The sequence below is a fragment of the Natrix helvetica genome (genome assembly GCF_964273705.1).
Source record: "Natrix helvetica genome assembly, chromosome: 15".
Lineage (NCBI taxonomy): Eukaryota > Metazoa > Chordata > Lepidosauria > Squamata > Natricidae > Natrix > Natrix helvetica.
In genome coordinates this window covers 11,052,279-11,066,208 of record NC_138565.1, presented here as the reverse complement: position 1 = coordinate 11,066,208, position 13,930 = coordinate 11,052,279, and the positions used below count along the sequence as shown (strand labels likewise).

The following is a 13,930-nucleotide window of genomic DNA, read 5'->3' as shown; positions in this document are numbered from 1 at the left end:
TAGCTGGTGCTAAGGGCAAGGCATCACCCTCTGAGTGGCCCCCAAGAAGGACAGGCAGCCCAGGCACCAATGGACTTTTGCCTTAGTCCACCTTTGGGTGGGGGGGATGCACCAAGGCAGGGGTCTTTCCTGTTAATGCAGACAGGGGAGGCAAAGGGTCCGTCCCCTCAAGCCCTTGGCTCCATCGCTCTTCCAGGAGGAGGAGGAGGACGGCTGCAGAAGAGGCCAGAAGGTAGGCTCAACCCATCTGGCAGAGCAGGGGTGGCAGGCAGGACACCCCTGAGCTCTCTTGCCTTGCGGCTGCTGCTCTCAAGCAGGGAAAGGGGGTCTTGGGGAAGGAGAGGACAGGAGGGCCTGGCACAAGGGCAGGCGGACCCTTCCCACTCCAGTGGAATCTGCCTCTTCCAGGGCTGAAGTGAGAGTAAGTAAGTAAGTAAGTAAGTAAGGAAGGAAGGAAGGAAGGAAGGAAGGAAAAGGAGGGAGGGAAGGAAGGAAAGAAAAGGAGGGAGGGAGGAAAGGAAGGAAAAGGAGGGAAAGAAGGAAGGAAAAGGAGGGAGGAAAGGAAGGAAGGAAGGAAGGAAGGAAGGAAGGAAGGAAGGAAAAGGAGGGAGGGAGGAAAGGAAGGAAGGAAAAGGAGGGAGGAAAGGAATGAAGGAAGGAAAAGGAGGGAGGGAGGGAAGGAAGGAAGGAAAAGGAGGGAAAGAAGGAAGGAAAAGGAAAGAGGGAAGGAAGGAAAAGGAGGGAAAGAAGGGAGGGAGGGAAAGAACGAAGGAAGGAAGGAAAAGGAGGGAGAAAGGATGTTGTTGGCCTTCCCTGGTTTGCTGAGTGGGGGTGCCGTGGGTGGGATTCCTGCCTCTGGAAGCCAACCTGCTCAACCCAGCGTGTCCCGGTAACTCTGCCACCTGCACGAGGGTTGCCCTGGGGGTCTCCCTTCAGCCAGGACCCCCGGAAGAGGCCCTTCCCTCATCGCTGCTCTGGTCACTCACCGATCCTGCTTCGTGTGGTTGATGATGGAGCGGACCTTCAGTTCCCCATCGATCTTTGGCCGCCCGTATTCTTCCAGCTTCACTGGCTGGGACAAAGGGGAAAAAGGGGAAAAGGGCAAAACTCCCCCCTAATCTGGAAGGCTCCAAAGGGCACCTCAGCTGTCAGAGAAAGGGGGAGTCAGGTGGCAGGGAAGCCTCTTCCTGGGGGAGATCCAGGTCTGGGGACCAGTGAGCAGGCAAACTGGGGGAGACCAGAAAGCAGGGGGAGGGTGGTCTCCTTTCCTCTTGGGTGTTGACGCCACTGAGGCAGCCTCTCATGCCCGCCTGGCTGAGCCCAGCGATCCCTTTATGCCAGGGCCCGAGGCTTGTTGTGACCCCTCCTCAGTGTGGCAGTGTGGGCCCTTCGTTGCACAGCCTAGAGCGGCTGGGAGTGTTTGGGGACTGCCCTGCCCTGCCCCCTGCCTCCAGCTGGCATCCTCTGTGCCCTTCAGCTGGCTAAGGCCCTTTGCCATCGCTGCCATGCAGCAGCCGTTACAGGATGCCAACCTCCTGAACGAGGAGCCCTGTTCCTGGCCAGCTGGGGGGCTGGAGTCCCCGGGGCTCCCAGAGCCGGCAGGAGAGAGACCAGGCCAGGAGGCCTCAGAGCCAAAGCTTTGGCCCTTTGATCTTACCAGGTTTTCTATGGAGCTCTGGAATTCACTGATCTTCTTCAGGGTCTCTTTGTCCCGTTTGACTTCATTGATGAACATGGCCAAGTCCTGAAAGGCGAAGGGGCCCCTCAGTGGCATCGCAGACAGAAAGCGCCAGGCAGGGATCAGCTCAGAGAGCGGAAAGACACCCAGCAGTCTCAGGGGGGCTGTGCAATTCCCAGGGGGCGCTGGGGCAGAAGCAGAGCAGGGCCAAGCCAGGCTGGAAGAATCTGGGGTGGGCTTTGGGGAGCAGCCCTTTGCCAGAGACCAGGCCCTGCCTCTGTTCAGTGACACCCCCCCAACAGACCTCCCACGGGATCCCACCTGCATGGCCTCCAATGCTTCTTTCAGCTGCTGCTTCTCTGGCCGGTCGGACGAGTGGCTGAGCAGCTCCTAGAAGGCAAACCATCATCCTGGGTTACTCCACCCACTGCCTGCCTTCCTCCTTTCTGCTCCACCTCACCATACGGGGGAGGGGGGGTGTCAAGGCCACTGGGGTAGGTGGTAGGAGAGGCTCTGCCAAGAAACAAGGGCTGGAGTTGCCTATGGAGATCCTCGGTCCTCCAGGTCACGGTTGGCCCAAAGGTGCTTTTTCCAGGAGGCTGGTTTTCCTTTGAAGACGTTTCGCTTCCCATCCAAGAAGCTTCTTCAGCTCCGACCAATGGGAAGAGGAGAGGACCGCTGGTTTGAAAGAGGGGTGACAGAGGCCATCTCTGTCCAAACTGAACAGCCCTCTCTCCACAGAGGGGGGGGGGATACGACATCACCTACCTCCAATCTGCAACATGGTCCTTTCAGCAGTTCCAAGAAGGCTCCCCACCCATTTGCACCACTCAGGTGACCCTCCGGAGGACAGAGATAAACCCCCAGGGGGCCTCAGCTATTTTCTCAAAGGATGCAAATGGCCAGCTGTCTGCAAGGAGGATCAATCCTCCCATTCCCCAACAGCCAGCCAGAGCTGAAGAAGCTTCCTGGATGAGAAGTGAAACGTCTTCAAAAGAAAAAACAAGAAAGTCCATTTGTCTCTTGAAAAAAGCACCTTTGGGGCAAGGTTTGGAGTTGCTTGTCCCAAGAGTAATGGCTGAGGGGGGGGGGGAGACGAGACGATGACATGCAGAATCAGATGATTTGGTGCAAGCTTGAACAAACAAGCCAGAATTAATTAAGGTTTGTGAGAATAAGTGCACTATTAATTTCTGTGTGGAACCAAAAGCATTTGCGCAAGGGGGGCACAAGCGGAGCCAGAGGAGACCCAGGCTGAAGTTGTCTGAAAGACTCCCTGGTCAGCTGGGGACCCCTGCCCCTTGCCTTATGCGCAGCTCTCTCCACCCGACGCAGAGCCTCAGGGGCTCAGCTGGGCTCAGGAGGCTGCCTGCTCTACATCCCTTTGGCTCTACCATCCCAACTGGAGTCGGCGCTTAGGAGATGTCCTACCATTTTTCCCCCAAAATAAGACAGGGTCTTATTTTCTTTTGACCCCCCCAAATATTGATTGGGTCGTATTATCGGGGAGGATATTTTTTTGGGGTTGCCGGATGGTTGATCTCTTGTGAGCAGGCGCCCAAAGGCACAGCCTCAGGGGCAAACAGCTGTCTTGCGCTGTCGCAGCAGCGCAACAAACCAGCCATGAGATGACCACGCCCACGAGCAACCACCCAGCAACCCCCCTTTCCAGCCGGACAGAGCGCCACTCAGCAACCCAGCGATATCCCTTAAGCCGCGTGGTGCTCTGCCTTCCCCCCAGCTCCCGCGGCTTGACGCATTCGGGATACCCTTATGTCAGTGCATGGCGCTCTGCCCAGGTGGAAAGGGAGGTTGCGTGAGCGCCTGTTCCGTCCCCAGCTGGTGTGCTACCAACCTCACCATGCCCTGGCCCAGCTCTCCCTGCAGGGCCAGGGTGCCACCGCCGCGCTCTGAGCATAACCTTTTCTCCGGCTTCCAAACTCCGGAGGTCCACAGCCCAGTCTTTCGGCAGTGGCCGCTCTGGGAGTACGCTCTATGGTTGTGGGCTGGCTGAGACAGAGCGTACAACCATAGAGCGTATTCCCAGAGTGGCAACTTCCGGAAGACTCGGCATCCTACCTCCGTGCTTTGGAAGCTGCAGAAAAAGCCATGCGGCGATGGCATCTACATGGAGAGAAGGAGCAAGCAGTACCCTTCAATAGCTTCATCGATGCTTTAGACAAGGGGATAGATGGGGAAACTCATCCAATCTGCAGACAACTCCAAGCTGGCAGGAATAGCAATAACACTCTGGAAGACAGGCTCACAATACGAAGGATCTTGACGGGCTTGAACAAAATGCATTTCAGTGGTGAGGAAAGTAAGAAACCCCAAATGCCCAGGTGTAGAATAGGTGGTATCTGGCTCAACAATAATAATTGGGAGAGCAATCTAGGTGTCCTAGTGCAGTGATGGCGAACAGGTGGCACGAATGCCACAGGTGGCACGCGGAGCCATTTGTCAGGGCACACAAAGTGCTGCCCTGTCAGCTGGCCAGCGCACATGCTTTTTAAAGCCATTTTTCGCCCTCCCCAGGCTCCAGAGGCTTTATAGGAGCCTGGGGAGGGCGAAAAGAGCCTCCCCGCACCCCTGGAGGCCCTCCGGAGGCTTCATGAGCTTCCCTGATGCCTTCGGAGCGCTCAAAATGGCCCTCTGAGCAAACCTTAAGTCACTTCCGATTTGCTCGGAAGGTCGTTTTGAGCGCTCCGAAGGCTTCAGGGACCGTATAAAGCCTCTGGAGCCTGGGGAGGGAGAAAAAAGCATGTACAAATGGGGGTGGGTGTTCGCACCTGTAGTGCGTGCATGCACACTGGGCGGTCGCGCATTGCATTATGGGTGTGGCACGCCCGCACACGCCCCCCCTGCGCTCCCCCCACTTATGGCACGCGAGCCAAAAAAGGTTCGCCATCGCTGTCCTAGTGGATACCCAGTTAGGTATGCGTGGCAACACTGAAGCGCCAAGGTGGCTTCAGCCAGAGAAGCTCGCAATGGACCCAAGTAATGGATCGATGGCTTGGAATCCTGGCATTCTGAGCCAGCCGTGAGCTGCAGCTCCCAACATGGCCAATGCAATCCTAGGCTGCATCAACAGAGGGAAAGTAACAAAGTCATGTGAAGTGCTACTATCACTTTATAATGATAATACCACACTTGGAAATACTGCATCCAATTTTGGCACCATGACACAAAAAAGGTGTGTGAGACTCTAGCAATTCTAGAAGTGCAAAGAAGAGCAACAAAGGTGATTAGGGGACCAGGAGTAAGGTGTACAATGAACAGTTGTGGGAAGTGTGTATGCCTCGTCTAATGAAGGACTGGGATGGCATGATAGCAGTCTTCCGATATTTGGCTTCCACAGAGAAGAGGGGGTCAGCCTATTCTCCAAAGCACCTGAAGGCAGGATGGGGTAGCAAGTAATCAAACAGAGATCCAATCTAGACATTCCTGACATTAAGAACAGTCAATCGGGCAGAAATGCACCACGTAAAATAGAGAATGGAAGGGAGAGAAAGAGAGAGAGAGAAAGGAGACAGGAGAGAGGGAAGTAGAAGGGAGGGAGGGAGGGAGGGAGGGAGGGAGTAGGAGAGAGGGAAGGTGTGGAAAGAGAGGAGAGGAGAGGGAGAGAGCAAGGGGAAGTAATGAAGAGAGAGAGGGCAGAGGGAGGGGAAGAGAGGGAGAGGAGAAGGGTGAAAGATGATAATATGGTGTATGGAAAGCAGAAGAGGAAATAAAAATCGAAGAGGCTTAATGGCAAGAGGAATTGATATATTAATGAATATTCAAAAAGTCTTTGTTAAGATGTAATGGTATCATTTGGATTATACTAGATGTATGTTAAAAAATAAAAACAACGTTTGGCAAAAAACAGAACAATCAGTCAGTGGAAGGAAGGGCTCTCAGATGCTATGGGTGCTCAACCATTAGTGGCTTTTAAGCAAAGACTGAAGAGCCATTTGTGAGTGGTTGCGGTGGCCTAGAGGTGGAGCTCTCACCTCACAATCAGGAGGCTGTGAGTTCGATCCTAGGTAGAGGCAGACATTTCTCTCTCTCTGGGCACAATGAGTACATATCCGCTGAACAAAGCTCCGCATTGGCAACAGGAAGGGCATCCGGCCAACAAACACTCTGCTAGCTCCATTCAGTTGCCCAGACTCCACCCCAATGCAAGGGATTATGGCGTTATTGTTAAATGATGATTGAAGAGAGATTTGCTGGAATAGTACAAGGTCCCCTGCTCGAGCGGTGTGTGTGTGTGTGTGTGTGTGTATGTGTGTGTGTGTGTGTGTTCCAAGACCCCTTCCAATTCTATAATCCTGACCTGAGAGCGAAGGAAGCCCACCTGCCCTCTCCAGAAATCCACCTGCATTTTCCATCCCTCTGGAAGGCGGAGAAGGACTCACTTTGAGCAGGAGGTGATACTTCAGGACTCTCTGCATCGGCACCACCAGCAGGTCCTGGAGCTTGAACTTCCCCTCCTGGACCTTCAGGGTACATTCCTTGAAAGAAGAGCAACAAAAGAGAGACCTGAAGCCCACCTTCGTCTCCCTCACCCACCCACCGTCTCCAATGATGGTCTGCCTGGACCAGGAGTGTCAAACTCAAGGCCTGGGGGCCGGATCTGATCTGCCCCACGGGGTTGCCCTGGAAACAGAAAAGGACCAGCCCGTGGTGCCTCTGCCAGCAAAAAGGAGCTTGGGGGTACGGGACTGCGCAAGGCCCACCCGGGCTCCATTTTTGGCCACGACAGCCTCCTCGGCCCTCTGCCAGCGAAAACAGAAGCCCAGGGAGGCTGTGTGCTTCGTTTTGCGGGCAAAGGGCTACAGGAGGCTGTCACGGCCAGAAATGGAGCCTCAATGAGTGACGTCAAGCTGGCCACCCCCAGCCGCCTGAGGAGGCCCTCAATGAAATTGAGTTTGACACTTCCGGCCTGGACAAGAGCAGCAACCGTCTCCATAGTGGCTGAGGACAGGCTGTCCCAGCAGCCCATGTGGCCATCCTCCCCAGGACCCATCTGACTCAAAGGGGTGCTGGCTCCAGCCCTGCAGCAGTGAGGGTCTCCCTGGGCAGAAGGGTCCTTAGCTGTGTTCCCCTTGGACTTGCGCTGGATGCCTGCTGGATGCCCCCACCCCTTGTCCCCCCCGGGCTCTCACCCAGGCCCCGGCAGGCCACAATTCCTAAGAAATGGTCTGCCCTTTTCTATTTCTTTTTCTTTGGCTGAGTTTCAAAACTGTATTTTGTCGAACATCATCAGAGAAAAGATATAAACAGAAAAGGAACAAAACCCAAGGAATAGGGGGGGGGGGAGTAGAATCAGGTGAATAAAGAAGGGCTTTTAAGGAATTTAAAGTATCCTTGGATTTTCAATATTTCATTCAATAATTGCAGACATTCTTTTATATGCATATATTTTTATATTGCCTATAAAAGAACTCTAAAAATGGCTCTTCATTCTGACTGAATGAATACAAATATGAGAATCAGCAGATGGTACAACCTGAATCGCAAAATGAAATTAGAACGGTGATAAATTCCTTCCATGCTGTTAGAAGTCTGTTCTAATTTAAGAAGTCCTAATGAACTACTAAACCATTAAAGCTTCTGTAGAAAGAAGCCCAAATTTAGGACTTGGTACAAATCCAGGTATCCAAATTGTCGTCTGTCAAATGCAATTCAATTCTGGGCCAGCTTTATCTGGGACCAGACAGAGGGGTCTCTGGGCCAAGACTGGCTGCTGTCCACTCCTGCTTTGCGCTATACCGAAAAACAAGGAGCTCTTCCTTGCAGTGCAATATCCGTGGCACTGGAAATCATCAAAGAGCATCCACCGTGGGAAGCAACAAGCATGAGAGATGCTTGGAAATCTCAATTTTGGCAAAAGAAACTGACTACTTTCAACCGGGTGCTTCACCCCATCTCCCGGCCTAAGCAGGAAGGACCATCCTGTTGAAGGAGCAAAGTATGAGCAGGATTTCTTCAGGGCAGGGCAGGGCAGATCTCGGACACTAGATGGTCAAAAAAAAGTGGAAACCGGATGAACCAGGAGCAGCTGGAATCAGTCCCGCCTTCTGCCAGCCAAGCTGCTCTCATCCCCACAGCTCTCCCTGCAAGATCCTCGGGCTCCTGGCCACCCCGGAAATATTCCTGTTTCCCTTTGCCATTTTTAGTGCAGGTCGGGAAAAGCAACACTTGGGAACTTAGGAGACACACTTTTGACATTTAGACAGAAGATGTAATTCCTCTTCTGAGACTGGGATGGAAACATTTTTATAGACAGCACTTGCAGCATTCCACCATGAATGTTTCTGATAAGATTCGATACCTTTCTCAACACGGCCCAAAATTAGCTCCAGAAAGAGGGAGATTTAATCAACTGATTCACATTAAATTCTATTTGTCCGACAGCGCCCCCACCCCCCCCTCCTCTGTATTTGGAAAGAACGGCCGGAGGAATCTGACGGGGAATTCCAAAGAAGCAGATCAAGTTCTTTTAAAACCCCTGTCAGAGTGCGCACAGCGTGACTATGGGAGACAACCCAGGAGCAAATTGATTAAACAGAGGTTTATATTTAAACAGTGGTTTATCTACAAAGACTATATACATACACGTACTTTAGTCAGACCTCAAACCAACAGCAATCAGCAATTACAGCATGAAGAAACACATGCCCCCAAAGGGCCTCTTCTTATTACAGGCTCTTAAAGTGATATCAGCTCAAAAAGCTTGCTGACTCATTCCCAGCATTACATCATCGTAGCAGCTGGTCAGCTCTTAAATCATTAGCCACACACACACACACACACACACACACACACACACACACCTCGCCCAAAAGGAGAGCGGCAGAGAATGCAATGCAGCAGCAGTTTCCTGCAATCCCCGAAGAGAACCTGGCTGAGGGATCTGACCTGTTAGGGATGTAACTCTAGGCTTGGCTTGGCAATGTATATAAGCTATGATTACTTTACTGTTACTTTAAATGATTCAGAGATGTAATTGGCTTGTTACCTCAAGCAGTTATAAGAGGGAGCCAGAATGGTTGTTAGATCTCTCTCTCTGTTTTGTTAGACGCTGGTCGGTGTTTTGAGGTATTGTGGTTTGCTACTGTTTAGCTACTTTGTGTGTTAATATTGATAACTGACTTACTGAACCGTGTATGACTTGGACTGTTAACCGGACTCTGAATACCTCTATATTTCTACATAGTAAACTACTATATTTTTATACTATTCAGTGTCTCTGTATGCTGGTTTGTGTGTGTTATTCCATATCACTCTCATTACGCTTCTCTGCATACTCACTCTTCTAACGGGGAGCTTAATTACTTAACATGACCTACGTCACTCGGAGGACCTGGAAGAGGCCGAGGGTAGGTGGGCCTAAGTGTGAGTGTAAATATGCTCAAGTGAAGGTTGCTGGTGGATAATAAAATGCTTTGCGAATGTGGAGAAACACAGAGTCTGGCCAATGTATTGACTTGCTAATTACTACCAGTAGAATGCACCAAAAGTGATTTCTTTCTGGCCAACGATGAGAAAGGTGGGCTCATTTTCACAATTTGTGGTTTGATCTGGACACGAAATAAATTAACTGGCAGCTGGAGTGGAGATTACTCAGAGACAAGGACCGATTTTCGAGTCTGAAGACCAACGAGCGAGTGAGGGCAGTTGCCCCAGCCTGCTCTGCCCCACAGATGGCCCCTGTGTGCTGCAGAGATGGGTCGGCTTTGGAGCAGGAGGGCTGGCTCTTCTCTTTCCTATATCTGGGCAGCATCGCAATTGTATGAAAAGAGCAGGCGCTTTCCATTGACGGATGAAGAGAACTGACATGCTACATGATAATTATGCTCTAATTATCCACTTCTAATTCCTTGCATGCAAATTGGTTTGCAGAGGTGATTGCAGCATTTACTTGGCCGTTTTCAAGGAGCAGCTGAGCATCAATTATGACATAAAACAAGAATTATGGCTTTTAGTAAGAAAAAGCGATCACACAAAAGGCACTGGAATGGAATTAAGGCAAGCTGCGTCACAAGCTTTAATTACTTGAAGATTTAACATGGCAAATCCTAATAAAATTTGGAAAGAGCTGCAGAGATGCTGACCTATGGGGAGCCCCCAAAGCACAAGCCAGCAAAGGCTGACCCAGCGTCTTCTGTTCTGCTGGAGAAAACCCTCCAGCCCTGGGAGAGATGCAAAGACTTTGCCCTTTGGGGATCTTTGCTGATTCGGAATTCCTAGGAGGGGGGGAAGAGACTTGAGATCCCCCTTTTTTCTGCAAGTTTAGGAGAGAAGACAGAAGGCTCCTTGGGGGGACAGCTGGCCTAGGAATCCAGGACCAAAAATGGCATTGGCCAGACCCAGAGTCGTAATAACACCTAAGCATGAAGCACATGGCCTTGTGGGATTGGCCTTCTCAGTTTCTCTGGGAAAAGCAATTTTAAAGCAGGCAAAATAAGTTCAATCCTAGGTAGAGGCAGGTATTTCTCTCTCTGGGCACACTAGAATATGTCTGCTGAATAAAACTCCGCTTTGGTGACAGGGAGGGCATCCGGCCTCAGTTCCATTCAGTTGCCCAGACTCCACCCCAATGCAAGGGATCATGGGGGTCGTTAAAAGAGGATGATGATGAAATAAGTGTTAGTGGAAAGGCCCGGGCGGCCTGGGCGAAGGTGCAAGACACTGAAACAAGCATCATTGGCTACCAATGGGGCAAGGACTCACGTCTGCCTGTTTATTTATTTGTCATATTTAAATAGCTGCCCATCTCACATTCAAGGGACTGTATGGAAGTGAGGGACCTGTCGAGAAGAAGAGAGGTGTTGACATGGGAATGGACTGCTCAGAAAGTACTGACGGAGGAGAATAGTTGTAGCTCAGGGTTGAAGTGAGGGCTCCTTGGAGTTCCCTGCGCCTGGTTGCACTGATGATGGTACCCAGTTTGGGTGATGAAATGTCTGTGAGAAAACCACCAGACCTGGAGAGCACCAAGAACTACTCAGCAAGCGTGGATGGCAGAAAGAATGAAGGTGACGGGTAGGAACCAATGACAAGCGTTGGGTCAACGCCAATCAAGGGCTTTTTAAGGGAAGGGCCCTGCTTCTGTTGACTCGGAGCAGACAGAAGAAAAACCCTAGAATTTAAATTTGGGAGTGCTGGCTGAGAGATGGATTTGGTTTCTGGGCGCGGCAATGAGAAAACCTCCGTATCTACATGGCTTCCTTCTGCCACAAGGAGGCTAATCATGCCATGCCACATCTGAGGGCATAGAAGGAAGGGTGAATGGGCCAAGAGGAAGGAGGAGAGTGGCAAAGTCATGGTGGGACTGATGAGTTGAGGAGATCCTGAAGAGAAGACCACACATGAAGTGGGGTCTCCACGTGGTAGAGGAAAGGTGGTGGAATACGGTGAATGGTGTTGGAGTAAAATAGTTTTAGCTCTATATTTTTTTCTTTCTTTCTTTTTGCCTTTAATTTCTTCTGCTCTGGGCTTCCCATTCTTTCTTCTGTGCTTTGCATAAAGTTGCTCTCAGTTCTGACTGCTTCGGCCTGGCGCTTCACAGGCATCCTGCCATCAAATGAAGTGGGGGGAGGATGAAAGAGGGAAGGATGAAAGAGCAATAAAGACAAAAGGAAGAATTGGCGGAAATTCTGAAAATTCAAATCACGAATAAGGTCAGGTATTTGGGTATATACTTGATAGCAAGATGCAGCACACTTAAAGAGAACAACTATCATAAACTTAAACAGCAGATTGCGATAGATTTGGCAAAATGGGAAAAATCTACGTTTATCAATAATAGGGAGAATATCTACAATTAAGATGAATATATTACCCAGGATTCTATATTTGTTCGACAATTCCAGTTAGACTAGGAAAAGCCTACTTTGACGACCTAAACAAGATAGTGTTGAAATATATTTGGCAGGGAAAGAAAGCAAGAATAAAATTAAAATTATTACAAGATGCTAGAATAAGAGGAGGATTTGGTCTACCGAACTGGGAGTTATACCATCAGTCAACAAGCTTGATGTGGGTTAAGGAGTGGATAACATTAAGAAATTCTAGATTATTGACTGTAGAAGGACATGATTTGTTGTTGGGATGGCATGAGACATTACATACGTGAGGCTTTGTTATTAAACTGGGAAAAGATTGAAAAACAACATTATTTTAAATTTCCAGTCTGGTTATCAATTATTGATGTATTTTCATATCCAATAACATACAAAAAGGAACAAATAGTTAGATATGGTAAAATATTAAATGCAAAGGGTGAACTTAAATCTATGCAAGAATTGGAACAGCAAGGTATAAAGATGAATTGGTTTTCATATGTGCAAATACATTCTAGATATGAAAGATCTTAAAATGAAAGGTTTCCATGATAAAATGACTGAGTTAGGTAAAATTTTGACAGGTACTGATGAAAAGGTGATTAAAAACTATACAGATATTTATTAGAAGTTAAATTAGAAGAAGAAGAAGAAGAAGAAGAAGAAGAAGAAGAAGAAGAAGAAGAAGAAGAAGAAGAAGAAGAAGAAGAAGAAGAAGAAGAAGAAGAAGAAGTAGTAGTAGTAGTAGTAGTTAAAGAATCCATGATTGCTTGGGGGAAGTTTTGGACGTGGGATTGACTTAGAGAAATGGCAGAAATTGTGGTCTCAAAATTATAAAATGACAATGTCAACTGCATATAAAGAAAATTTGTATAAGATGTTTTACAGGTGGCACCTATCCCCAACAATAATAGCAAGAATGTTCAAGAATAAATTGGAAAAGTGTTGGAAATGTCATCAGATACTGGGTTCATATTACCATATGTGGTGGACCTGCATAGAAGCTAAAAGATATTGGACTAAAATCCATACTTGGTTGTAAAAAAATGATACAAAAACATATTGACTCTAAACCAGAGATCTTTTTGTTGGGAATCATACTGGAAACATACAATACAGAACTGAAATACTTGATTGTAAATGTGTTAACAGTAGCTACAATTGTATTTGCTAAAAACTGGAAGAATGAGAAAACACCAAGGCAGGAGGAAGTTATTCATAAAATAATGGAATGTGCTGAAATGAGTTAAGTTGACATTTGAAATTAGAGAACAGGAAGATAAACAATTTTATGGGATATGGGATCTATTTTATCAGTGGTTAGATAAAAAAACATGGAAATGAAAATTATTGAAGAATGTCACCAATATTAGAATAATAGAATGATTTAGAATAAGACATAAAAATACTTTATTATTGGATATATTGAAGATGATTTAATGAATTATTATAATATAAATGAACCCATACTCAGCATATCTTGTTTAAGATGAAGAAATAATAGTGATAGTCAAGCAAACACAGATTATAATAGTGATGTATAAAAATACATTTGACTGAAAATATGTGATTCTATATAAAATGTAAGTGATGACTATGGAAAGGATGCACAAAAATTCTGTGACCAATCGACACACTGTATGTAATGGAAGATACTTTTATGTTACATGTCTTGTCTGTCTATATGTACATTACCCCAAACATCTCAAGAGTGCTCAAAACATCTTGGCAAGCTCCAGTTGGCTGGAAACGGACTGGTGACGGGGAGAGCGAGGGGGGGGAACCTACACCTTATTTTTGCATCTATTGAGCAATGGAGATTTCAGATCCGACTTTACTGCAACCAACAGGCTTAGTAAAAGAACCTTTTGCTTTAACCCAACGGAGTCGAAGTCTTTTCTTTCCTAAGGGATCGGACTGTGGCAGCTCTGACAGTTGCTTACCCAGAAATAGAGCAGCATGTTGGGCACATGAGCCCATACAGCCCTGCAAGGGAAAGACTTTAGCTGAGCCCCCTCTGCCCCAGTTTCCCCCTGGCTTTATACTGTACAAAGGGGAGAATTCCGCTGCTTTGCCCGAGATGAGGGCCTCCGTCTTTTGGAAAAGGCCAGAGAGCTGCTGCTAGTCCTCAGCCTTGCAAATATGGGCACCAAGCAGGTGAGAGGCATCAGCAGCTCTGCTCAAAGTGCAATGCCCCCCTTTAAGAGTAACTTTAGGAAAAAGTATGATTAAAAAACAAAACAAATACAAAGTGAAAAAAAGTTAAGAGCGAAAGGTGCAAAAAAGAAAGAAAAAGGGGAAAAAGAGACAAGAAAATAAGGTAAAAAAGAAAAAAGAAATATGTAAAGATTTCCCACTTTCATCACAATAATTTATCACCCCTTAAAATACAACTAATGGTCTCTTCTTCCCATCTCCC

The 13,930-nt window shown here is 48.2% G+C and overlaps 1 protein-coding gene across 4 annotated transcripts in view; it reads right to left on the bottom strand.

Moving 5' to 3' along the window:
• VAV2 (vav guanine nucleotide exchange factor 2) overlaps window positions 1-13,930 on the bottom strand; it is a 108,132-nt gene that overhangs the window by 14,046 nt on the left and 80,156 nt on the right. For all 4 annotated transcript variants that reach the window (XM_081967484.1, XM_081967485.1, XM_081967483.1 and 1 more), the window contains exons 10-13: window positions 6,079-6,174; window positions 2,000-2,068; window positions 1,658-1,744; window positions 987-1,072 (exon numbers count right to left, since the gene is read on the bottom strand). In XM_081967484.1, the coding sequence (XP_081823610.1) occupies window positions 987-1,072; window positions 1,658-1,744; window positions 2,000-2,068; window positions 6,079-6,174 (338 nt within the window). The remainder of the gene's footprint in view (window positions 1-986; window positions 1,073-1,657; window positions 1,745-1,999; window positions 2,069-6,078; window positions 6,175-13,930) is intronic.